General features: G+C 46.4%; 1 protein-coding gene across 1 annotated transcript in view; it reads left to right on the top strand.

Moving 5' to 3' along the window:
• The window catches only part of LOC144093429 (uncharacterized), an 88,915-nt gene that overhangs the window by 24,773 nt on the left and 36,367 nt on the right, over positions 1–27,775 (top strand). The window contains exon 4 of the mRNA XM_077626841.1: positions 16,427–16,501. Coding sequence (XP_077482967.1) covers positions 16,427–16,501 — 75 coding nt within the window. The remainder of the gene's footprint in view (positions 1–16,426; positions 16,502–27,775) is intronic.

Below are 27,775 nucleotides of genomic sequence, written 5' to 3'. Positions count from 1 at the left end.
TTAGTGCTGTGACACTGTAGCTTCAAAAATAGTCTGAGAGAATAAAACTAGCGGCTCAGATCTGGACTAATCCCAGTATTCTAGCGAGGTTAGATTCATATCATTAGAATACCTGTAATGGGTGTAAATATGGATGTAAATGTATGTGTGTATGTATATGGGTGTAAGAATGGGTGTAAATATCCTAAGTTCTGTGTGGGTGTGTAAGGATTATTAGGCAAGACCATGCCACATTGTGAGCCATATTGTTAGCTGAGTATTTTAACCAGTGTACAGAGAACACCCCTTTCTCAGCAAGGCCTAATAAGTGGACAAAATGTTGTTATGCTGAAAATAAAAAATATTACTTGCATTCTTAGTAACATTAGAAAACAGGCCATTCTAGAGCATGAAAAATGTTGTTCTGGAGAATTGAAACGCTGGTACTAATTGCAAGGTGGCATACCGCATCTAACTTTCATTGCAGGCATGTGGCAAAACATGGAAGGGAAGTTCATAATGTGTGTAATAATAAGCTGAGGCCCAAGGAAAATTGCTTGGAGGTCGTCTGAGGTTGCAGGAAAAAACAGTATATTTAAGAATTAGCAAGAAAAATCTGCCTGCGACTGAATGTTAAAGCTGGGATTGAGTTTAGAGCTTTTGGATGCAAGTTAAAGCTTAAGAAAATCAGCCTTACATAAATAAAGGATCTCATCACATGATTTTTTTCAATGAAGAAAAAAAGCATCGAGGGGTATACTGCAAGTGAAGTATAAATGCATGTCATGAAGAACGAGAGCAAGTTGGCTTTTGCATGGATGTGTTCCAAAAGCTTGCCGATTTCTATAAATCAACTTAATGAGCCAAAGCAGTCTAGCAGGCAAGAGTATGAACTGTATTTTGTGATTTGAAGCACATGCTAATGCCAGAAATAGAGCCACAGGTGCTGGCTGATGATTGGCAAGACATATGCAGGGGCCAAGCTACGATGAGGCAGGAAAATATATGCACCGTCATGCACTATATATATGTACACCGTACTTACTGTCCTGCTGTAGCCTTCTGTAAGTTTCACAGATCTTGACCTGAATGTACTGTCGGGCGAACGGGTGGCAAGCTGTCATGCTGAAACCAGCTCTACAGGGCTCAATTTGATATCTGCTGTCTAAAAGTGGTGTCACGTAAAGTCAGTCGTTTTTCTTCAGCCGCCAAACTGCTGAGCCTTACAAAACATCCTTGTAATCAGCTTTCATAATTTACAAAGACAAATGTACTTCTCGAGTCACATAGTTAAATGTGTAGAAACATAAGCTGCTGCCATACTTTTTTGGGCTTAATATGAAGTGAAATACTCATGAAGAAACAGACACATAAGTTGACACAAATTAAGAACTTGTACACAGTGATCCAGCCGTAATTTAATTGCGGCAATGATTATTCTTTGTAATCGCGTGATGCCATTTTGTCACAACCTAAACCGAAAGGGCTAGACGAAGTTGTTTTCAGTGGCCCAATCATCGTACAAATATTTTTTGCTTACGTAGGTCTCCACAGCGAGCGGGAAATAAAAAAAATGACTCTCCAGAAAAGACATTTGCACTTCAGGCCGATGTTTTCCCACAGGTTACTCAGTACCGCCAGCCATTCGTAACCCGAGCACACACCGTAGAAAAAAATGTACTGAATGGAGCACCAAGGCACAGGATGGCGACGCTACTGTTTTTCCGACGGCCGTATGGCCAAGATCGTGTCGCTTCGCACACACGGCAATTCTCAGGCACAATGCGCACACGAACCGCGATCAAAATCGTTGATGGATACGTAGCAGACTTCGCGTAAAAGCACTCGCTCTGATCGCAAACACTTTCTCTACGCGGACACTTGTCACTGTGTTGCGCAGCTTATGCACGCACCGCAAATTCACCAGGGCAGCTGTTACCCGCCTGCTATCCATGATGATCCTTACAGGAATTACAAACGTTTGCAACAACTACAACAGCTCCAATTAAACACTTCGTGACACCGCCTTCACGTAGGTCTTGCGTCGCTTGAAGAGGCGCTCAGTCAACTCGATTAGCGTATATGATTAAGTATTCTACTAGATGAACTGTCACCGGCCGCTTCTGTACGCGGCGAAGTTCGCAGTCGCTCTGTACACAAGTAATATCACCACTTCTGAAAAAAGACATAGACCTACAAGTACACGCACAAAATGACGGAGACGAAGGACAGGCGCCAACCTCCAACTGCTTATTCCGGAAAAAGCACATGTTTGTGTATGTACTTGTGTGTATGTACTTGTATATGTACTTGTGTGTCTTTTTAAAAAGTGCAAAACCAACTAGCCCGGCAACATACGTTATTGAAAAATCAACATGTGGTCAATATAATATGTTTCGCGGCCACCACCTACACCTCGCTCCTCATTACAATCGAGGGACGGTCACCTTGCTCTGGCAGGAGGAGGAGGAGGTACCTGAGACGTCACGTAAAAGGCCGCCAATAGCTGCAATACGGTCGCCAGCCGAGCCCGCTCATCTGCACAGAAGTTTAACCAATTTTCTGGTCGCCGGACCAGCTGGACGCCTACAGCCACATTCTCACAGCCGGTTTTTCGCTTCCTCTGTCGACTCGGTCACCGCCGGAGCCGACGGAGGGGGATGTTTTTGAACCGGTTTCGCCCCAAATCTGGCAGCCGGCGCCGCTAGGCCCTGCTCTACGTTTCCGTGGAGCGGCGGCGACGGAGCCCCGCCCTACAAAAAACGTGCCAGTCACAGCGCGAGCTCGCCTCACGTGACCCACGGCTTGCTTGCTGCGAGCGAGAGATGGCGCCGGCGGGCGTCGCGGATTAGAGTCACTGGAAAATTTTTTTCCAGTGACTTTGGCGGCGGCGATGCGCCAGTGTGTGGATGCGCGGGCACAAAAAAAGCCCCCCCCCCCCCTTTTTTTTTCGCCGTCGGGAGATGCACGCGTCTTGCGCCCCGAAAAGCGCCCGCTGCGAAGGAACAGAGGGCGGATGACCGCTTTATTTTATTTGGCAATATGCAAAGCGTTCCACATAAACGAGTCTGCTATGAGTTTTGTGTTTGCACTGGGCGCGGGATATACGATAAGCGAATTTGCATCTGTTGCGCTCAAGTAGCACCACTGCTATGTATTTTGGTTTATCGCGCTATCTTTTATAGCTTGAAGAAAAAATTCCTCGGATGGTACCTAGCTGCGAACAAGAAGTTATTATTTAAAAAGCTAGCTAGTCAGTCTAAACTAATTAATTGACTGTGCAGTGCGAAAAATAAAGTTAGGCAGGGTTTAATCATGGTTATACCAAAGGTCGAGCGAAAGCATTTTGGCAATGACCCGGACGAGATTTGGAGGTCGTCATCGTGTCGGGCACGCTCAGTTATGGTTGCACGCTCAATATGGCTGGACGCTCAGTTATGGTTGGTCCAATTCGGCCGAAGTCAAATTTTGGGGCTAGGCAGGGTCAAGTTTAGAAACTGGCATCGTATCGAGCCCATTGAAATTAGCCTGAAAATAGATTTTGGTCCAAATCAATGCAGGTCAAATTTCGGGAGGGGGGCAACGCTTCGAAAACGACCTGGGTCTAATTTGGAAACACCATCACATTGGTCATAGTCAAAATATGCTTTTCATCTGACTTAAAGTTGTTGCTATGAAATCGCTAAGTGCGAAGGCCGCTTCAATGTCATATGCACACACCGGACTGAAACTCAAGTTTTGCCTTGAATGGATACTGCAGAGTAGGCCACACGACCCCAGCAGTACTGAACCAATTTTACGCGCCTAGGACACTCCTTCAGTTGTTAAAAACGTGGTTACATTTAGCTGGACACCATGGAGAGAGAGAGAGTGAGAGAAACGTAGGAAAAAAAGTCATCCCTTTACCCAGCAAAACATTGGCTAGTTCGAGCACATACAGTAAAAACACAACTGTAAAATACAAGCATTTGCGATAGACATGGCTGTACACACAGTTGCATATCAGAATAGAATGCTATAAAACAGACGGCAATGTCAGCAAAACGATCCGGTATAGAACGTTACTAGCATGACGAATTTATCTCTTTCAGACATTCGTTCAGTTCGGCTATCAAGAAAAATCTTAAAATTTGCATGTGTATTAGCCGATACTGGTAAAATATTCTCCAAACTGTTTTGCTGGCCTAATTCTCGAACGTTAGTATAATTGCCAATCTAGGAAGCGCCGGCAAACCATTCCTGTATTGATAAGAGTTCATTACCCCCTACATATGTTCGATTTGGTTCCTATTGGCCACAATAATGTGACTGCAGTGCGCCCAGCGCTTTAATAGTAGCTTGCTATATTCGTATAAATACGTTTTGGTGCTGTACGCGTGGTGTTTCGCTGCAAAAACTGTGGGGTTGCGCAAAATTATTCAACTAACTTCAAACATTTTCCACCTTTTGCGAGATCGCATTGTTTTTTTTTGCGATAATAGTGAAGCAAAGCAATGCAAGCACACGACAGACGACTTTCACCGCACCTTCGGCATCTCCTTCGGACCCGCCGCCGCCGCCGCTGTTTCTTTTTTTCGAAGCAGGAAAAAAAAAAGACACTGGAGTCATTCGGGAGAAGCGAGCGTCCGCCACGACTGGTTTGCCGGTGTCCGGTGCCTATTTCGATTAGAACACAGCGCCGCTCCCTTGCTGCCGCGGTTTTCGGCTCCGTCGCTGCCTCGCCGCAGAGGAGGCCGGCTGTGAGAATGTGGCCTATAGCTTGGCCTGTACGCTCTGTCGTCCGCATGCTGGCGGATCCTCAGAAAACAAAAAGAAAACGATCGTACGACGGCCTTTAGGGCCGTTGTACGATCGTTTCGGAGCGCCTTCCGCCTCGTCCGCTTCGCGAGCGGTCCGCCAGTTTTCGGCCGCCAGGCGGACGTGAGGCGGAAAGGTGTTGTACGATCACTTTGGCGCTTGCGAGCGAGGCGGATGGTCCCAGCTTTCCCATTGGCGCGCTCGGCAGTGCCTGTCGTCTAATCGCGTGCGGCGGTACAGGCATGCATGCTTGTAGAAAAACACGCAGATATCTTGCAGTAGGGATAGCCCGTATTAATTGCGGCGTAATCGAGACATCCGTTCCGTCAACGCTTTTTTTTTTGCCGCAGGATTTTCGTCGAAGGTACAATCGTGGTCGGCTGTGATATGTGTGGGAAACGACATGTAGACCATTTATATCCAAGACACCAAAAAATATCGCGATCGCGAACTCTTCCTCGTTTGATCGCGATGTTTTCACAACGGTCGACGATTTGCGAAAATAACAGAAGGCTGCCCCCTCTGAAAGTTAAGCAACCCTCAGGATTTCAGAACAACGACGCAATTCTTATTGCGAATTCTCCATATATATGGTCAGCCACAGTACAGGCTGCTATCAACCGACCGTAATTATAACCGGGATAATCACGTGTTTCAAATAGTTCAGATTACATACTTAATATTTTAGTCAGTTATTCAAAATTGCACACTGCAGTGTTAATGCACTGCTGACAGAGAAAAAAAATAATGGCACTTGCAGCCTTTCCTAAGGGGCCTGTCACACTAGTTCGACACGACGCCTATGCAGACACGACAACGATGATCGGCCGACCGGGTCGGCACAACGTGTCTGTGGCAGACCAACCTGTCACACTAGGCCGACAACGACACCAACGCGTCCGACGACCAGATGTCTTCGTAGTGTGACGTGCTTTGACGCCCGCGACGCCGACAAACCCAGACTGCCGACCGTGTCGACGCGAGATCGGTCGCCGAGCTAAAACATTCACCAGACACGAACACGATTCCGCTCTAGTGCTGTTTGTTTATGTTCATAACAAGCTCTGGGATAGATGAATGTTCAAAAAGTATCATTACTGAGGATCGTTGGCCAATGCGAAGGTGCTGGTTGATGTGATAACTACGATACAAGCAAATTTCAGCCGCCAGCTGCTGCTGCTGCTTCGTGTGGCTCGCCTGACGTCTGCTAGATCCGCTGCTGAAGGCGTCGCGGAAATCGAGCATAACTTTTTTTATTATGGTACATGTTGGCAGTAAAGGGGTGACTAGAGAAGTTTCTTTATTACGGCGCTGGCTATTTCCAAAGCGCCCTGAGCTGCGGCATCGATGCGAAACCAGCTAGGCTTAGCGACGAGCACGGCAGCCGGGAAGCAGCGCAGTTCGTCGCGCTGGAGCTGCCTCAGGCGGCGTCGTTGACGAAAGCGCGGCTGTTTTGCAGGCATGCTGTCGTTGCTCGAATATAGCAGGCGGCCTTTCTGATAGCATGGCTGTGTTGTCTTTTTTGGTGCGAACGTGAAGTAAACCGAGCCTGCTCGCCGGCAGGCCAGCCTGGATACCGTACGCCGCCGTAATAAAAATCAGCCTAAGTTTGTTTTTGACGTAAGCAATAAACGCTGAGACAGAGAAATGTGCCAAATGTATCATTCCTGAGGATCGTTGATCAACACCGAGTTGCTGGTAAAAGCAACAACTCTGATAGGAGCAAAATTTCTCGCCAGAATCGCCTCGCAAGCTGCCGCTGGCCCGCCGTTGCGGTCCGGCTCGCCTTTCGCCCGCAGCGGTCCGCTGGCTCCGCAGCCGAAGGTGTCGCGGAAATTGACCATAACTTTAGTTTATGGTAAGATTATACTGCTAACAGGAAAGCGATATTAAGAGATATTATAGCGCAGGCTACTCGCGAAGCGGCGTGTGCTGCGCCAGGCAGCAGCGCAGTTCGTCGCCTGGCGCGACCGCAGGCGGTGCCGTTGCCGAAATCTCGCTACTAGCGCAAGCATGCTTTGTCGCTGCTCGTGTATAGCAGGCGGTCTTTCTGATAATACTTCTATTTTGTCTTTTATGGTGCGAACTTCAACACCAAGCCAAGCAGTAATCAGACCGCTGCGAGTGGCAAAGCGTACGCTTTGAGCTCGAGTGCTTGAGTCGAGCGGCGCAGCGATGCTTGCTGCTCCGTGTGTCCCTGCTTGCAGTGGGGCTACAATTCGCAAGAAGCGACCGGTGCAGCGCGCCGGCCGAGTTTTCGCACATGGGTCGCCTGCTTTTTAGTTCTATCGTCACACTGCTGAGTGTTTCTTATCAGCACCTCTGAAAACCGCGGATTGCTCTGTTCTCCATGGTGTCGTGGGTATAGCAGTAGTTTCGCATTCCAGAGGTTCCTAGATCGAATCCGCTTGGGCGGGAATTTTTTCTTCTTTTTATTATTTTAGTTTTAAATAATCTCTCCTGTCTGTTTACCCGCAAGCGACTGGATTTATTTTTCGAGCCATGCCTTCCTGACCCAGCAATAAGTGCCGCTCAGTACTGGGCTGCACTCAATATAGGTTCATATAATCACGAGTGTTAAGAGTTTGTTTTACTATGGTGAGATTTATTTAAAACAGTTAAAAATGAAGCGTCCAGGCCCATGAATTTAGCATAGCAGGAAATGACAAAAGAAGAGTGAGAACGAGAAAGGGCCAAGTCGGCGGGAGGTCTCACACGTCTCGCTAGTGTGACATGGGAGTTGGCGAACCATCGGCCAACTGCCGTCTTGTGGGAGACGTGGCGCCGACGCCGACAGTCGACCGACTGTTTTCGTCGGCGCAGTGTGACAGAGAGCCAGACATCACGACGACATGGTTTTGGCAGACCGAATCGGCCGGCTGTTGGCCTGTCTTTTGCACAGTTGTCATTTTAATATGTAAACAAACCCCCCCCCCACCCCCCCCCCACCCCCAACTACGTATACAGCCAGCTCACTGCTAATGCAAAAGACATGCTTATCTATTCAATATATAAGTTGTGTGTGTCTGAATTGTGTATGCATTAAAAATTCACATTTTAGCACACTGCAGTCAAACACAAATGCACATAAGAAATTATGACTTTTCCAGTTGTTTGGAACAGGTAAAATCAGTTCTAATTAAAGCAGTTCTACATTTTACAGAACAGTGACAATGTAACAATAGTGACTTATTTTTGTTGTTTTTCAGTCAATTATTAAAGCCAAAATAGAAATAGCACTGTGTGGCTGCAAAGGGGCTTAGACATGCATCACTTGGTTGTAGTGCAAGGCGCTTTGTTCTCCACAGAGACAGCGGGCCATCAGGTAGTCCTTTAGCACATCTTCATGAGCTGATATTGCCGTTGCACAAGTCAGACTTCAGAATTGAAAGCAAGTATGGGAAGTTCTGCTGAAGGCCATGTCATTGTTGCCATGTACAAAATAAGCTGGCATATACTTTGAGCATCTCAAATGTCGCTGTGAGTGGAAAACAATATGGGTGCCTTTGTATTGCATAAAAGTCTACACATGTCTTTCTATTACTATAAACATAATGAGATGTGGGAGCCAGTAAAGTGGATTACAGGTAGAGGAAATGCAAGAACCAATTTGGAGGGCTTACATTGCAATGGCTCCTGGCTTAGGCTGGGAAAGAATACTTTGTACAGTCAGGGAAACAGGATACAATGACCCTATAATCTGCTTATCTCGCGCAAACACCAACATCTCAAGAAGAATTTGTAAACTTGGATTTCCAGCATGAGGTCTATGATGTTGGACATTAAAATGAAATAAAAATTGAGCCATTTAAGTATGTGACAGGCATATATGCGTATGTTCTCTGATACAACTTTTAAGCAATGTTTAAGAGTTATTTTCACTCATGAGTAAAATGTAGACTGATTGAATGTAAAGGTGATCAGTTCACAATCTAGCTAGCAAAAGTGAGCATTGCTCACTGTTAACTGATGTTTATACAACTCAACATGTGTTGAATTTTAAAAAGAGTGTGCTATTAGTTGCTGACTGTCAACATTTTCAGCAAAATACACCTATTTCACTGCCAGTCTGGTTTACAAAGAAAGAAATTAATTGAGGCATCGATAGGCATCAGAAACTTGGAAAAGACCAATTTGAAGTTAGGCCGAAGAAAGCCGAAAAAAAAAACAGAAAAGCAGTGATGACTTTTGTCTTTACTGGTGTCTCTTTGCTGCAAATTGAAGTTGACGGCTTTTGTGTTCAAGATGAACCAACTGCCCTGTTAACACTATCCTGAATATATAAAAGTCACATGCATAAACATGCATTCGTAGCATTCTTACTGAGCCATGTTATGAAGGCGGTGTGTTGCTTAGCTGAAGAGACTATAATAGAGAAACCAAAAAAAATCTGACCTAGACAGGCACAATAATGCATGCTTAGCTTTTGAGTGCACACGTTCAGTTAGCTAGACCTAACTTTTGAACAGTGTGCAAGTAAGCGTAAATGCAACTGTATGCCGTCCAACAAAAGTATTGTGTAAATGTGCCCCAATATTACTTGAAATAGATTGTGAGGAAAGTTCTTACGCGTAAGAGAACATTGCATTGGCTTCCCGAGCTGAGCAAGCGACTAAGCACTTCATTAGAACAATTTATTTTAACATTTATTATACCTAAACAGTACTAAATGACAATACTTGAGTGGTCAGCTTTGTGTAGAAGTAATCAACCATTAGAATCCAAGCACAGCCATACGGCTACAAAGGAAAGCTTTGTAGCTCTTCTTTATGGCCTTATGACTGCACTTGGGTGGAAATTAATGTATATTTACTCCCCTATTGCAAATATTTTCTGCCTTGGGGAAATCACTTTGATCAGTGGATGGACATCATCATTTGCTGGGTGGATTTCTGCAGTGACCAGCTCAAAGGACAAGAGGCTAGTAAGCCTTGTGAGGTGGAAGGCCATTCCAGCCTTTAGAGGCAAAAACAAAAATCAATCTTGAAATGCAGTGGCATGAGCTAACTGAGGCACAACAGTACTTGTGCGGCTAGTGCAGAAGGAAAGATGAGTCAGAACAGATTAGTTGGTTATGTGATGGTAAAGAGTTAAAAAAAACCCTGCAGTTTCTGCCCGACATGAAGAAATTTGAAGATACACCTTTGGTGCTGTGAAACTGGAGCTTCAACAATAGTCTGAGCAAATAAAACAAGGGCTCAGGTCTGAACTCATTCTAGGATTTTAAGTTCGGTTTGTGCCATGTGCCAGATGGTGCCACACAGGGGATCTGAACGCAAGTAACTTGGAAGACGGCGATGCTAAGTACATGTTATGGTGTAAATATCCTAGGCTGTGGGAGGGTGTACAAGCATTATGAGGTGAGACCATGCTACATTGCGAGCCATGTGAACGGCTGAGTATTTCAACCAGTATCCAGTGAAAATACCTTTCTCGGTAAGCCCTTATAAGTAGGCAAAATGTAGTTTTGCTGACAATAAAAAAAGACGTGAGCACATTCTTAGTAACATTAGCAAACAGGCCATTCTAGAGCATGCAAAATGTTGTTTTGGAGAACTAAAACATGGGTATTTATTGCAAGATGGCAGACCCCTTTATATAGCCATCAGTGAAGGCATGTAACAAAACACTGAAGGGAAAGCCATAATGTAGGCAGTAAAAAGCTGAGGCTCAAGGGCAATGCCTTGGGGGATATCCAAGACTTCAGGAAAAGGCAGGATGCTTAAGGATTGGCAAGGGAAATCTGCCGACGGCTGGCTTGGATCTAGTTTAGAGCTATTGGATACAGGTTAAAGCACGACAAAAAAAGCCACACATAAATAAGGGAATCACATGCTTTTTCAATATGATACATTGTTCTGGCGCACGAAAAACACACGGACGAAGGAAGAACAGACACACAATCGCCGGACATCAACTGAAGTTTATTCACAGAAACCAGTGCTATATGTACACATGAGTTGATGTCCGGCGATTGTGTGTCTGTTCTTCCTTCGTCCGTGTGTTTTTCGTGCGCCAGAACGATGTATCATAATGCGACTGTGAACCAACTAGCCCAGCTGTCTACGCTTAGTGCTTTTTCAAAGCCAAGAAGAAAAGCATCGAGGGGGATATTGCAGTCAAAGTGCATGTCGTGAAGAACAAGAGCAAGTTGGCTATTGCAGGAATGTTTTCTAAAAGCTTGCCAATTTGGATGAAACAACTTAATGGGCCAAAACAATCTAGCAGGGCAAGAGTACAAAATGTGTTTGGTGATTTGCAGCACATGGCAATGGCATAAATAGGGCCATAGGTGCTGGGTAATGATGGGTAAGAAACATAGAGGGGCCAAGCTATGATGAGGCAGGAAGCTATCTGCACAGTATGCACTAGATATGCGTACACCGTGCTTCCTGTCCCGTTGATGTTTGCTATAAATTTCACAAAACTTGGTACGGGTGTACTGTCGGGTGAACCGGCAGTAAGTTTGCATATTGAAACTGCGCTAAGGGAGGAGGACAACAGAGCAAGAATTGCTGCTATGTGCAGTGGTGCTGTTTTCCGTTGACTTTGTTCCTAACATACCTTTTGTTCCTAACATACCTTTACCAGCTCTACAGGGCTCATTTTGCAGTCTGCTGTTTTAAGTGGTGTCAGGTAAAACCAATCGCTATTCTTCAACCAACAAACTGCTGTGCCATACAACACATCCTTCTAATTATCTTCATAAGTTGCAAGATAAATGTGCTTCTTTAGTCTCATATTCAAAATAACACAGATTAATTGCTTGTGTAATCATCAGAACTAAAAAAAATTAACCTTATTTTCACATATACAGCCATTCCTCATTAGTGCAGTCCTCGTTAATATGGACTCATACTATTAGCAGTGTTTCTGGGGAAAAAACTTTTTTCAGTGCACTTACGCTTTGCTAACATAGAAACTTGCTGATCATAGTGGACAGAGTGAAAATGCGTACGGCCCATTGTTGCATATGTTCTTGTCCCATTAATGTGCAGAGGGGAAAGACTTATAACTTTGGATTTGAGCAGATAAATCGAACGCTGCCTGAATCATATACCTATCTTGCACACTGGAATTGCCATCACAATGCTTGCCCCACTGTCTGCACAGACTGTTATGCTAACCCGTGGACTGCCAGGCACACTGACTTCTAACCAGCCCTCACACTTTCTGGTTGCCAAAGAGCTTCTCTTTCTAGTGTAAAAATCACTGTCAGGGCTCGGCGAATCACATCCTGGCTTGGATTCCTCATTGCACAAAATGAAATAACCTGCTTAAAATTAAAACAACAGAATCGCTAACTTATATTATAACCTCACGTATGCCTACCCGCAGCCCGCAATTCTAGGTTAGCACTCTTTATACTGAGTACACCGCAGAAGAAAAGAAAAATGCAACACTGCTGATTCAGGCATGCGCAGCGGGCAAGAACAGAACTAGGCACCGGTGCAAAGCAGGGAATCTGCTAATGCAAGCAGCAACAGCTATTTCATTCAAGTAAAGGAATGGGTTCAAATTAAATGTGGTCTTTGCCTTGGCAGGTCAGTGGTTCCATTGATACTACAGGACTCTCAGAAACAGGGCAACATCGGTATTGCAGAACCAACCACCATGTAACAATGCTTAGCACATTTCAAAGAACTGAAATAAGCTTTGTTATTGTAGCTTTGAATCTGTGCAGGAATGGTACTGTCGTGACCACACAAATGTGAAAGGATAAGTGGGCCAGACAACCTAGCCGATCACTAGGGAAGGTGCAAATATGCGTCTATATGTCAGCAAATAAACTTTTGTTAGTGTAAAATGTAAGGAGGATTAAGAAAATCTTGGAAGCGTTCTACACTGTCGATACACAGCTGATTGTGCTCGCCATCGCCGTCACTCAGCAGACAAGTAATCATGTCCGTAGCATGCAGTCACAGGCAAATGAAGGTAGCAAGGTGCATGTGCATTCTGACATCACCTTCTCAAGGCTTAAACTGTGTTGTTAAACAAACTGGTGCGGCTGTCCCAGGGAGTGCTGGTGAATAACCACTTAACACCAGCAAAGCAGAGTTCACGAGCTGCTCTGCAACAATAGCATTGTGCACACATCCACTTTCGTACCGCTGATCTCCTGATCGAAAGGGACCGTGAGTAAAATCAACAACAAACAGTGTCACGGTTCATGAGGCGCTTCAAGGTCACCGAATTTTTCCGATTACAGTGGAAACCAAGATCCCACTTCAACTTCACATTGCCAAGAATTTGTCAAAGCAAAAAGGTAAAAAAAGCAATGGGGAAATATTTTCTTATTATATATATATTTTTTTTCAAGACTTGTTATGTACAACTTGTTCTGTGGACAATTTTTACCCCACAAGTTGCTGCCAGTTATTTTTTTTTTGCATAACAGAGTAGAATGCTCATTAAAAAGTAGACTCATGAGTTAACACATATGAGAGATTCTACACTGTGAACTAGCCGTGATTTAAATGCGGCAACGATTCTTGTTCGTAATCGCGTAATACCATGTCACAACCTAAACCGAAATGGCTAGAGGAAGTGTTCAGTCACCCATTCATCGCGCAAATATTTATTGCACACAAATATCTGCACAGCCGGCAGGAAATAAAAAGAAATGACGCCCCCGAAGATACATCTGCACTGCACACCAATGTTTTCACACAAGTCACACAGTGCCGCCGGCCACTCGTAACCCGAGCACCCATAATCACAAAATGTATTGAATGGAGCGCCAAGACGCAAAAGGATGGCAGCGTTGCTTTTGTCGCCGCGGAAAACAGTCCGGCGGCCGTGCAGCAAAGATCGTGTCACGTCGCACACACGGCAGTACTCGAGCACAGCGCCCGCACGAATCGCGATCAAAATGGTAATGGATACGCAGCAGAAATAACGTAGTGTGGTAGCGATCGCTGCAACCATTGCAACGAATGCGACTAGCTGCGCAACGCCACGATCATTTCAGCATTCGGAAAGCACAGCGTCCGTCGTGAGCTTTCGCAGGCACACATTTCTCTGCCTTGACGTAAAAGCACTCGCTCCGATCGCAATCACGTTCAGTACGCGGACACTTGTCATTGTGCTATGCAGCTCATGCACGCACAAGAAATTCACCGTGACTCGCCGCTGTCCGTGATGATCCTCGCAGGAATTACAAACGCTTACAACAACCACAAACAGCTCGAAATAAACACTTCGTGACACCGCCACTGCACAGGCCTTGCATCGGTTTGAAGCGGCGCTCTGTCAACTCCGTCAGCGTAGATGATTACAGAATTCAACTAGTGGAACTATCGCTCGCCACTGCTGAACGCGGCGAAGTTTGCAGTCGCTCTGAACACTGGTAATATCAAGATGTGTACAATATAATATGCTTCGCGACATCGCTGCCACTGCCCAGGCCGCGCTCCCCAGTTCAGTCGACGGATGGCCATCTTGCCCCGGCAGGGCAGAACCGAGGCGGAGGGGCTCGAGATGTCACTGACGTCACGGGAAAAGCAGCCAATAGCTTCAATCCGGTCCCCGGCCGGATGCGCTCGTCCGCCAGAAAGTTGAAGTTGACCAACTTTCCATCCGTTCGCCGAACGAGGCGGATCCGCCAGGCCCGCTCGCGAAGCGGACGAGGCGGAAGGCGCTCCGAAACGATCGTACAACGGCCCTTAGGCAGCTGCGGGTTTTCCACTCCACTCCCGGCGTCTGAGTTTTCAGAAAAGCCGCTATGCTTACAAGCGCTTCTACTTTTGCCCACCACTCCGACAATGCCCCAATTTCCCCTGGCTTCGCTGCGACTTGCTTTCTTGTTTACATGCGTTTCTGGAAGGCGCAGTCTGGATTCGATCCACCCCCTGCTGGCGCAGTCGCTCCGCTGCGACTCCTCTATGGGCGCGTTCCAATTCTCTAGACGTCCGAAAAGACGTCGTGAGACGTCTAGAAAGCCGTCTACGTGTCCATATATTGGAATTTGCCAACTGCTCACGCCGCCTCGCGGCATAGAATGTAACTAAAGCTTATGAACAGTTATAGAACAATTTTCCTTAAACTTATCAATAAGGATCATTAAAAGCGTGTTTTTAGCAGTTTGTACATTTTTGTTGCAATAATTTTGCGCGTAAATCGGAATGATGGCTGCGCCTATCGGTCAGTACACTTGTAGCAGACGGGGCCGCTGTCTGAAGACGACAATGAAGACATATGCCGTTATTCCTTTATTATTGATGCTAAACTGTACATGCTCCTCGATTGTGCTCGTCCAGACGGTCCTGTAAACATAAAAAATACGGATGACTGTAAACACAAATTTATTATGCGCGAAATCTGATACTACTACTATACACTGCAACAGAAAAACACGTGCGTGTTATTAAACCTGCTGTCTGCTGTACGTGGTACTCGGCGACGGCGAGAAACCTTAATACAGCAACCAGCTTTAATCCTGCACAGACTAAAATCATTTCGCAACATGCCAGCACCGTTCGGTGTGTTTGTTCTGATGCTGCAGAGATAAGAAAGAATGTGCACCAAAGAGTTGATACAGCTAATACAGTAACAGGAAAACACATTTGTATGCCGTTACGCCAACAGTCGTGACGCCCGACCAGGAACCCAACGACAGCGAATTAGAGATCGATCTATATAGGAGGCGTTAAGAGCCGTCATCGTCAGGTTATAAAGAGGCCATGTAAACATACATACAGCGTCCGCCGCTGTAGCAAATTTCTCAACCGCACCATTCTTTTGCTGCGCGATTCACATAAAAGCACTACTAGGAATCGCACGTCCACGAAGACCGCCTAATTAGCCTCTATTTTGCGTACCAATTCACATAACGGAATGACTCACATTTGTAGGACGGTGCTTATCAATACTCCGGCTACAGTCCGACGCCCGCAGAGTGCATGTCGCGCTTTTTCGCGTAGTATGTACATAAGCTCCGTCATCTTTAGACAGGAATTTAGCCTGCGTCACGGTGTCTTACACCGTGACCTGCATCGATGTTGACTTCGGCGAAGCAGTCATATTGGACGGCTTCGTGAGAAATGGAACGCGTCTCAAGATGGCGGCTTTCCGGCTAGACGTCTAAGTAGCCGTCTACTGGGAGGTATTGGAATGCACCCTACGGCAGCGTAGCGAAGCGAGCCGTATACATGACGGCGACTCTGCGCTGCGACTCTGTCGGAGCCTTGTGAACCCCGCTTGTGAAGCTGAAGATGAGTTGCGGCATGCAAAAAGGGTATGACCTCAGACGACGCAGTCAAGGGTTGCTTTGGCTATTGGTTGCAATTTTCGTAGGTCTCTGACATCTGAAAATTGGAGAGGGCGCCGTTGCTTTCCTTTATGCCCACTTGCACAGTATTAATTCTCGTCGCTCGCGCTCACAAGTGTTTCTGAAGCCGTTCTGTAATATTGTCACTTTAAGTTTATCGAACTCATGGCCTTTTCTCTGAGGTGTTTAGAAAGAGAGAAGTCGGGGAGGGACTGAAGGGCAGTTACTCAATCTGAATCGGAAGCAATTTGGCCTATGTACTGCAATCCACACTCGCCGAGTGTGCGGCGAGTTTCGGCCGCTCCCCGGCCGATACGTCAAGACCAGCACAGTATTTTTTCACCGTCTATATTCTCTCACGTATGTGTACTCTCTATGCAGCAAGATTGACAGTGGCCTCCAAAGAAAGCGGGCTGCAGCAGCCGCCTGTGAATTCCAGCGTGCGACAAAAGGCAAGTAGCCAAAAAATTTTGTCGCGCCATAGTGTTCTCGTGCTCCGCTTTTCACGCGCTGTTTCCCATTCTGCGCAGTTGCCAGTGATGTATAGGTGCCAGTTTGACTGGAAGTTATCGGATATCATTAACATCCAGCACATCAGCCGTGCGGCTTTAATGAAAACACGCTTTGCGAACCCCGTGCGTCATATCTTGGTGCAGTGTTCCACGCCGAGATAGGGGAGTGGATGTGGTTCCTGCCCTGAAAGTGACAAAATCCAGCTCCCTTAAAAGTGATTTTTTTTTCTTTTTAACGTTACTGTTTAGCTGCTGTTCAGCTTCTTCAGGTTTGCGTATTTAATGAACTTTGTGCTTCAAGCTTCAGCACTCTTCTTATCACACACTCAACTAACTTCAAGGGCAGATTAAGAGAACAATTGAGAATGACTTGGCCCATGGATATTTTGCTGCCCTAAAATAAGTAGCATGCAGTTAGCTTGAGGAAAACCAAAATATAAACGAGAGCAGTTTTTATGCCTAGTCTTCTGCCTTTTTAAATCGCAAGTTTATAGTCACACTTTGGGTTATCAAGTCTTTCAAGAGAGCGTAAGCCGAAATGTCTACGACTCCCAACGAAAACAAACGTACCCTCATTATGCTTGATAACTGACATCGCTATACTCGAGCCTACGCTGATGTTAGAGAAAATGAGGCGCTAATTTTTATTACAGCATTAATAAATTCGAACGATCCTGAATTTTACCTGGGATATGAGGCGCTTCGTATTCAGAAAGTTTGGTCTTTTTCGTGTCTACCGATATCAGTACACGGGTATGTTAGCGTTTCGGCTGCATCGTAGGCGTCTGTGGCCGAAATCAGGCCACTGAACATGTGCTCAGCAGTAGAACATCCGAACATAAGAAACCGCTGAATCCTTTCAGGTGACCCCTTTTCTAGCGGGAATAGTTTGGGAACCGGTGCTTGCGATTAAACGCATTCAAGATGCGACGAGCCCGAGCGCCGGCAAATGGACAAAGAATTTCGGCAGATAAAAGCAGCCCTATCCTTTCTCACTATCGCTCCCCCTTCTTTCCCTTTCTCTGTCCTCTCCCTGTCCTTTCATTCTTGCTAGTTGCAGCTCAGGTGCTTCAGGTTTCGATGGCAGATGCCGCGGCTAGCAATATCTTTTCCTTCCATTGTTATTTGATTAATAAATAGCCACTAACAACAGACCAAAGGAGCTTAATCACGAAACCGGTAACGCCGGCGGGTTACTGTTTTCTCTACACTCTTCAGCGATTCCACAGAACTACACAAGTGTGTGAATAGTACTTTTCAAAACCGTATAGAACAAAGATAATATTTCTTTCCCGCTGAATCGAATACGAGTAGAGTTGCACTGAAGGGTACGTAACATGAAACGAGTATATTAACTCTATGACCGTCATTTTATGTGTATAAGAAAAGAACGTTTTACTACTGATGTTGCCAGAAAATAAGCTAGCACCCTATTTTAGCACATGAGAGAGGGAGACAGCTACGTATCAGCCGTGACCTCCGAGATCGGACAATAAAGCATTGCACGCTGAAACTGCCTGAACCCTACTATGCCTCCCAATCCTGTGGACCATGTATTTGCATTATGAATGGCGCGAATCGAACGAATCGCGTCATGGCGCTGAACACTTGATCCCGCGCACATCGATCGCGACACCATGCAGCGCGGCGCCGGAGTGGGCCCTGTTTTTGAAACAGTCGTCGAATAGCTACGTCATGCTGCATTGACCCTTGTAGCAACTATTCAAAGAGTATTCATTAACATCACAACACATTCGGTTTGGTTGCTAAACAATTAAAAATGCACTATTTGATCCTTTTAGTGAATCGAATAGTAGGATTTTTTTTCGATATTCGAAAATTTAGAAGACTGACCGATCCCTACGCGGGACTCAAGACTCACGGTGACTTTTCTTAAAACCACAGAGAGAAATAAACGCTGCCAAGACGTTGAAGAACGCATCGTCTGACGGAACGCTAGCCCGGGCTAACAACATCGCAACTGTTTCCTCGTCTTGCATCTGTGCCTCGTATAGTCAGTTGGCTTTTACCAGAGACAACCATATTGCTGGCATATTTCTGCTCACATATGATGACATTGTGGCATGATTTCCGTCAGCTCGTTGAACGTGCAGAGGTGGAAAATTTTGTCGGAGTGCGATATTTTAAGCGAATCTGCGTGGACTGCCAGCAGCCATTGCTCTCCAGAAAGTGCTCGCATTTTCGCTGATTTTTTAAAGTTTGTGAATGAGGAGGAGGTTAACCTATTGCTTTCTTGATCTTTTTTTCAATGTACCAGATATCAGCGTCCATCAAATTATTGCAAAGTGTTTCGCGGCGCTGCCGATGTCAACAGCTTTTATACCAACCGGGCAGCCGACAGCCGAAAAGTAAGCGCACTTCCTTCGGCCTCAAGATGCACATTTACCTTTGCCTTATCTCCCCTCTTCCTGCGCATGATATTCAGTGAATCTGAACTAACGGGTACCAATGTATTAAACAAGTAAAATAGCTGGTGCAAGTGATAGGAATTTCCATAAAACAACGTTGCCGGCAGTCACTTCAGACGAACGCAGGTCTATCGCACGCCGCATTTTCGGAAATCACCTGTTGACGATAATTAGCAACATTAAAACAGCTGGATTTACGGAATAGGATTCAATTGGAAATATATAGGCGATCTGCAAAAAAAACTGAAATGCCAATTTTTCTTAAAATATAGGTTATTTAGGAACTTTCCTGTCACGCTGTGGCGGGAAAGCCTTTAAAATGAAACTGAGGAGGAATTGACGCTGTCTTGTATCGACAGAATACCATCTCCAAACCACAAAAGACCGCCTTTACTGAAAACAAAGCTCTTATGAGGTATAAACAGAGCAAGAACCAAAAAACAGGCATTGTAGCCAGAGCCCAGTAAAGCGCGTACAAACTAGAAGAGGAAATACGCGAAAAATAGCAAGCATATCTGAGGCTGACAAACGTGCATGAGGGTTACCAGGACTCTGGTTACACGTTTCAGTAATCAAGTAAGTTTTGTGCTGAAACAGCTAGTGCACTTATATCGAACTAGGAGTACGGAAAAAAGGCAACCTGAATGTTGGAAGCCGAAAGAAACCTATACTTTTCGCCGCCACCAGCTGCCAGCTGGGTTTCGGTATGTTTTGGTGCTTCGTGGCTGTGCGCTTTGCGTGCCCGCCTTGTTTCATTGTTGACGTGCCGCAGTTTTTAAGTGCGGAGCTGCAAGTGCCCAGTGCTCCTCAGAAGAAGTTCTTGTCATGGTATGCACCTACAACGAAGAAAACACCTGTGGCTGGGTAACGTTGCGCAAGCCTCCAATTTAGCAAACGCACCGTCAACGTACCAAGACGCTGGGCGGCATAACAAGTGATAAGGGGACTATTATTACAGAATTTATATAATTCCGTACGTACCAGTCTGAACTCGTAGGTCATGACGGTAGCTAGGCGATGACAGCTGTCACACCGGTAGCTTTTCTTGCTGCCTACATTGGAGAGTCATCGGCGCTAGGACATATTTGTTATCCAGCTAATCCGGCCACCTTGGCCCTAAAAAAAATCCTCGATCCTTTGTCAGAGGATCGAGACGGGAACTTTTGCAGCGCTGGCTCAAACGTGCACGAAGCGACAGCAGCGACGGCTGATACGTGCTTTCAACGTCCGGCCGGCGGTAATTTTCGTTTCAGCCTCTGCTAGGTCGCACTGCTCGCCGCCAGAAGTTATGGAATCCATGTTTACGTCAGTTTACGTCATTTTTCGGGTTTGAATCAGAGCAGCGGGCAAATCTTTTCAACTTCAAATCCAAGCCTTTTCGCAATACATGCATCTTTCGCTGCCCGGCAAAGCCACGAATTATCGGATTTTTTGCTAGACAAGAAAAAAAATTGACGGAGGTGACCTTAGCGTCCCTTTAATGGAGGGTCGACCTTGTGCGACCTCATACGGTGCAGTAGGACTTCAACCACTGGGGCGCATTGGTTGCGAATCCGGCAGCCCGAATTTGGCGCGCCATGTGTACTCTCACTGGCGCGCTGCCATTCGTGGTATGTTGAAAAGATGTGCTCAAACCGTTTCGCGCGGTGTCTTCAGGGCGCGAAAAATATTTACGCTCTTTAAGACTTTTGTTCCGTCGTGTAACTACCTAATTAAAACTCTACGTCTGCATACAGAACTTTAGGAGTTGACTGTTTAATAATATTATCAGTATGAATAAAGTACCGTCATTAGTTTTTAATGAACAACTTTATTTTCATTGCGAACACATTTTCCAGTTTTTTTAATGAAATTTTATCTGACGTTAGCCGGTAAAATTGGAACAAATCTTGCAAATTTTTGAGTGAAAACTGGCTGTTACTATTTCACCTTGTTTGGGGAGAGGAACAAGTCAGATATTATACTTATCACCCATTTTCTTCGAATAATTCATAAGCAGCTTTTTATCTGTCGCTGGTAGGCGCTTTATTGCTCAGAAATTTGTAGTTTGCCGTTAGTAGGAGACAAATCAGTGCTTACATTTTAAAGATGCTCAGCGACATTGCGCCTATCCCAGCGATAAAACCAAAAGTGGCTGGCCTAAGGACGGACGCAGCTACTCTCAGCGAGCACTGGTGGCGCCGCTGAGGAAGACTGGCTCAGCCTCTACGAACGCGTTAGTACCTATAACAGGTGGCACCCTGCCTTAATGCTCACCAGTACCATGCTACCTATATATGTCATTGCCACCGTCAAGGCAAACGCACTCTCTGCTTTTTTTAAACTCCGGCTTCTCTCCTCAAGTTTCGCGTCCGGAATTTTCGTTGCCACGATAGGCTTCCTTCGCTCTGTGCCAAGTCGCTGCGTCAGACACCGCCCTTGTTCGCGATCACGCAGCCTATCATCAGGCACGCTATCCTTCGACGGACGCCTTTACGACCGTGATGGCCTCCGATCTCCGTCCTGCCAAAATTGGCCAACTTCGGTACATTTTAGAATCTCTTCAGATATTTTTGATCTCATTAACATCCCGCGGGGCCAAGCTCGCCCTCTCTGTGAAGCACTGCATGGACACCGCGAATGCGTCTCCTATCCGTCGTCGACCTTACCGAGTCTCGCACGCAGAGCGACAGGTCATAAACGCCGAGGTTACAAAAATGCTTGCTAAGAACATTATCGAACCCTCCCACAGTCTCCATGCCCCGCCAGTCGTCCTTGTGAAGAAAAAGAATTAATGACTCATGGAGTTTTTGTGTTTATTATTGCCACCTGAATAATATCACCGAAAAATTGGCGTTGGCTTAGCTCTGGTTAATCCTAGTTGAATTGCGAAATATTCGTTTTCTCGGCACGTCGTCTACGCAGCGTCTCATTCCGACGCTCTCGAGAACTCAAACCGGTGTCTTCCGCAGTTGAAGAGTAACTCTGGGAAGGGGCACGACTTCTAGACGAATCTTCATTACGACGCTTCTCGACTCGTGCGGCGCGTTCTTCTGGAGTCTCTTTAGGGCGTTGCCTCTTCCTCGCTTCGTTCTATTGTTGTTGAGAGTCTTTCGCGCTCTCCATAACGACTACCCTACACTCAGGAGAAGCGCGCATATATATATATATATATATATATATATATATATATATATATATATATATATATATATATATATATATATATATATATATATATATATATATATATACATGAAGCAAGCCAACAGTCACCGAAACCAAGGTGCAATGGGGAATGTTTTCTGTTTTTTTTTCCCTTAACTTGTCTGCTAATAGCTTAACGAGGGTCTCGGTTCTGGCAGTCTTGATGCCATAGGTAGCATAAGAGTGCTCTCGCACAGTGGCTGCCCTCGCCGTTAGATGACGTTCCACGTCACACTCGCGGTATTTCAGGACGTGCTACGTCCGCCGCTATGGATGAGAGTGGCGCTGGGAAACACTCTCAAAGGTTCGCTTACACACAATAAACATAAATACCCATGGGAGCAGCAGATTGGACAGCCGTCGCCGTAGCTCAGTTGGTAAGAGCACCGGACGCGATATTCGGAGGTCGTGGGTTCGGATCCCACCGGCGGCATGGTTGTTTTTTCTGCTGCTTTATAAGTAGTTTCATTTAAAAATCAAAGCTTAATTGAAGTATTTTTCTCCCACTAATCCGCACTATAAATTTAAAAAAAAAAAAAAAAACATTCCCCATTGCACCTTGGTTTCGGTGACTGTTGGCTTCCTTCATGTATTTGTCAAATGGCCATCCAAACGGGGTATAGAATTTGAATCTATATATATATATATATATATATATATATATATATATATATATATATATATATATATATATATATATATATATATATATATATATATATACCCCCGCGAGGCGACACCTCCTCTCCCTCTACCCCAGCGGAGCACATCTGGTGGAGCGAGCGGCGACGGCAGCGGCGTCGACGCCGGCGCCATCTGTTGGAGTGCGGCTGCGGCGTTGCTAGGCAAAGCCGCAGCCGATGTACGGCATACGACATGCCGAAATGGCTTGCTGGCTGGCGTAGTAAAGCTCTCGCTTTAAAAGGGTGTGTACCCCCACCAGCGAATCGACGACGCCTTCGATTGCCTCTACGGTGCGAAGTCCTTCTCCTCCATAGATCTTCGCTCCAGCTGTTGGCAGATAGCAATTGATAACCAAACCCTTGAGAAGACAGCGTTTGTGGCACCTGATGGGTCGTGTCAGCTGATAGTTACGCCTTTTGACCAAATCAACGCGCCGGCAAGTTTCGTCACAAACCCTGCGCCACCATTGCAACTTTCACGAATCCAGAGGGGAAGCGCCAAGTGCTGCATAATGCCTTCAGATGCTTTCACGGCAATGCTACGATGGCGAGTACTAGACAAAATGATCTGAGAAATTTCAGGAAGGAAATTACACAACTGCCGGTTATGCTTCATCCAGAATTATCACAGCTGGACAGGAAGCTTGGCATCAAAATGTCCAAGCGTTCGTGTAGGCTGCACGACCGAGAAGTGGATTGTAGCAGTCCGGGCAGCAAGTCGACAACCTATGTCGCGTTCAACATCAGCCGTAGTGCCATGCATTTAAAGCTACATACTCAAATTACGTACACGTTACATTTCCTGCGACGTGCATTTAGAATTTTGATAGCGCTAGAGCTGCTTTCTATTTGCGGGCGTCTAACTGCACTTTTCTCGTTTGTGCGGCATCTCGCCGCGCTTTAGTTTCTTTGACATTTGTGGTTATCTGAAACACGTACAGGTGTCCACAAAAGTTTTCGGAACAAAAAATTTACAAGAAGGCTTAATTTCTGACCAGTATGAGCATGCAATGATGAATTGATGGATTTGCTCCGTACTTTTTCACGCGACGTGAACAATACACTTCTGAATGTCTGGTTGCGCCTCTATGTAGCAAAAAAATTCAGCTTTTTCGCGATTTTGGCATTCGGAAAACTTTTGTGGGCACCCGTACGTACTGTCTGAATCGGGAGTTATCGGAATTCGAGGAATGGGGGATGATTTCAGCATTGTCACGCAAGCATATCGCCAAAAACGCACGAATGTATGACGGGATGTGTACTTCTATTGGTATTATTACCAAGCGACTGGGTTGAGAGGCAGCGCTGCAACTTGTTTTTTATCCAAGAACAGGCACCCAGTAAGCTTTGCTGCCAATAGCACGTACTGATGCCAGCAGAAGTTTTCTGAACGTCGAAATCGCGAAATAGCTGGATTTTCTCCCCTGCTGGAGGCGCGGCCAGGCCTTGAGGGGTGCGCTGTGCAGGTCGCGCAGGAAAGTGCAAAGAACACTCTCCAGTATGTGGCTGCATGAAGTCTGCACTTGAGCTGCATGCTTAGATCGAGTGCCAAACGATCACGCTTTTTTTAAGATCTCCATGTCCAATAAACTTTTGTGTTCGCCTGTGTTGCGCGCCATGCGGATCACTCGCTCTAGTGCAAATTATCTGTAGTAGGTTTATTTTGCCTCATTTTGTATTCAGAACGATGGCTGCGAATTTGTGCCAAATTAGTCAACAAGCATCTACCCTAAGCACCTCGCGAACGTATACAAAAAAGCGCAACTGAAACGCATGTCAGTTGCAATAGTTAGCCGAGTCTATGCAGCCAAAAAGCCTTCAAGACATCAATGGTATCTGACTTGCTTCATACAGCATAATCATCCCATAGCAACCATGGTATGCACCACTCATTGGAGTCGTACGTTCCACTGATACCAAAGAGTGAATTTCCGCAACAAAATAAAACGCAACTGAACTGAGCCCTTCTGAGCGGCGTGAAGAACATTTTGCTATAGCCTTTAGTGGGCATGAAACCAGAAAAAGGGTATTCGTCGCACTGTAAAGCACAGCGCGTGATGCAACACAAGAGTACGGACGGCGGTCGTTAACAAAACGAAGCGAGGACTTGGGTGGAGCAGGTAGTGCGTGGAGCACTTTCGCCTACCCAGCATCATCATACCTGCCACGGCGGCACTGAAAGCGGTGCTGCTCCGCAGCGCTTTCTGACCACTGTGCGGAGGCTATGATGGACGCCCTGCTGCACAGATGCAAGTGGTTCATGTGCTTCTGCTATCCTGACGATTTCATTGTATTCTCTCCCAGCTTTTCCTCTCCCCTCGATGACCATTCCAAGATTCTTTCATTTTTCCGTAATGCAGGCCTGCAGTTAAGCTTCTATAAAGGTCATTTTGCGCGTCGCCCGATCACAGTCTTGGGCCACGTCGTCGACGCTACGGGTTTTCACCCTTATGCAGTCCGATCCGAACCGAGAAAGACTTCCCGGTGCCGCATTCCTTCAAAGCCGTGCGGAGCGCCCTGGGGTTCTGCTCATACTTCCGTCGATTCGTGCCAGGTTTTGCCGACATCACCCGCTCCTCGGTGATCTGCTCAAAAAGGAAATGATTTTCTCCAGAGGACCGGTCCAAGCAAGCGCCCTTGCCGCGCTGATCTCGAAGCTCACCACCTTGACAAACTTGCCCCAGTTGTGTGTGGCCGCCCCTCTGAAGTCTGCACTCACGCTAGCGGCCACGGAATCGGCGCTGTGGTTTCTCAGCGGCAGTCTGGATCTGGCCATGCCATCGTCTACGCCACCCGCCTCCTTTCTACATCAGATGGCAATTGCTCAATCACACAACGAGAGTGCTTATAGTGTGGGCCAGGGGATTCCTTTTCGTTTAATGCTTGCTTGCCGCCTTGGTGTCTCTGGGGGACGGGACAGGCGAGCCGGCGAGCGGAAGTTTCCCCAAACACGGGAAGGGTCAACCTCGGCTTCGACCCCTGGACGTGGGTAGATAGCGACCAGTAAAAGGGGTATTCACGCGGGCGATGTAATCCGTCTCTAAGTCACAGCGGCTGCGTACACGTCATGCCTTCGAGAGTGCTCGCGGCGACGCTTTTCCCGGTTTCGCTCGGGCGGCCGCCGCCAGCCGAAGAGGGGACCTTTCGTTCGGCCGTTATGTTCAGTCCCTCCCTGTCTCTCCGGGAGATGTGGCCTTCGGTGCCATGCTTGGGGTGCAGCCCGCTGCTGTCTTTCTTTTAAACTAGTCGATGTGCTCTCCTAGGAAGGTGTTCTAGAGCCCCTTTAAAGCAAGCTTTTTTGGTGGGACCGAGGGGTGGTTTCGTCTGCTCACACTACAAGTCAGTCAAATGTATTATAAGTTTTTCCTTGCTTGTATCTTTCTTTCTGCTGTTATTAATGTTAATAAAGAGTTAAACATTCCGGAAGAGGCCTCGTGCTTCGTGATTGAGCAGTATCTATTCTGCAAGGCGTCAAGCATTTTACGGCCATCATCATCAACGTGTTTGTCTTTATAAGACCCAAGGGGAAAACCAACTGAGCCTTTCGAAAATTTCGCCCGTATTTGTACAGCCACCGTTTAACGGTTGTTACGTACCATCATGCGCTCTTCTGGCCATCTGCCCTGAAGGATCCTACAGGCCGGCTAGGTCGTTAGGCTTTACGCCGAGAAGGTTACGGTCACAGCGACACATAGATGCCGACTGACTCTCTCAATACCTCGTTAAACTTTTTCACCGTTCTGGCAGTGACTGCGGCGCTGGTCTGTTCTCGCTCTCTGCTGTTGTTCGCTTCGGCGAAGAGCAGCGACAGTATTCCGAGATGTTCTCTATTTGCGACCGCCTCCTCCTCCTCTTCCTCCTTCTCTTCTAATTTTGCTCCTCGGTTTGTGCTGAATAATGACACTTGATGCCACAGAAGCCTTAGCCCGACAGCTCCGACCTCCTTCTCGTTGTGCCCAAAAACCTTCGCACTGATGTCCTCAAAGAGCTCCATAGTCTTCGCACTGCTGGTCATCTGGTTGCAACGCGTACTTTCGCCCGTGAGCGTCGTCGCTTCTTTTGGCCTCTCCTTTACCTTTCTGTATGCCCATTTGTTGGTAGCTGGGACCAGTGCCAGCGCCGGGAACGCCTTGTCGTTCTCTCAGCGGGCATGCTCAAACCTATTGACATGCTCCTCGAAACTTTCTATCGTATCGGCATAGACCTTTTGGGCCCATTTTCTGAGCCTCTCTTCGGCAACAAATGGGTTGTAATTATTACGGGCTATGCTAGCGGCTACACAATCACGCGGGCACTAACCATCAGTACTGCTATTGGTTTTGCCAGCTTCCTCCTGTACGACCTCATCCGCCGTCATGGTGCCCCCCGCGGACTTCTTACCGAACACGGCTGCTGTTTTCTACCCAAAGTTGTCGACGACATTCTCCGTTCCTGCTCGACAAAACATAAGCTACCGCTGCCTATCACCCCGAAACGAACGGCTTCACAGAGCGCTTCAACCCCACTCTCATCGACATGCCCGCAATGAACCATTTCTCTGGACTACGGTGACTGGCATGTCACCGTGACATTCATAGGTGACTTTCGCATACGTGGCTTCCGCATACAACTCCTCTTGTCATGGCAGTGCCGTTTACGCATCGTTATATCTTTTGTAGAACGGTGAGCCCCAATTAACTTCTGCGATCCCGACTACTAGCCCCACGGGCCTCACAACCAGGACTACTACTACTGCCTCCATTGCATGATCTCCTTCTACCCTGGCAAAGTGAAATTTTGTAAAATAAATTGAACAGCGTTTTACAAAAGACTTCTGAATCAAGATTTCTACACCAATTTAATGAGAAGGATTGACATGAATGATTTTATTCTTTGAAGATTATTTTTGATGTCGAATGACCCTTAAGAAAGGTGAAATGA

The sequence above is a fragment of the Amblyomma americanum genome, chromosome 1, assembly GCF_052857255.1.
Source record: "Amblyomma americanum isolate KBUSLIRL-KWMA chromosome 1, ASM5285725v1, whole genome shotgun sequence".
Taxonomy (NCBI): domain Eukaryota; kingdom Metazoa; phylum Arthropoda; class Arachnida; order Ixodida; family Ixodidae; genus Amblyomma; species Amblyomma americanum.
Note: the sequence above shows the minus strand (reverse complement) of the source record. Positions and strands in the feature narration are given on the sequence as shown.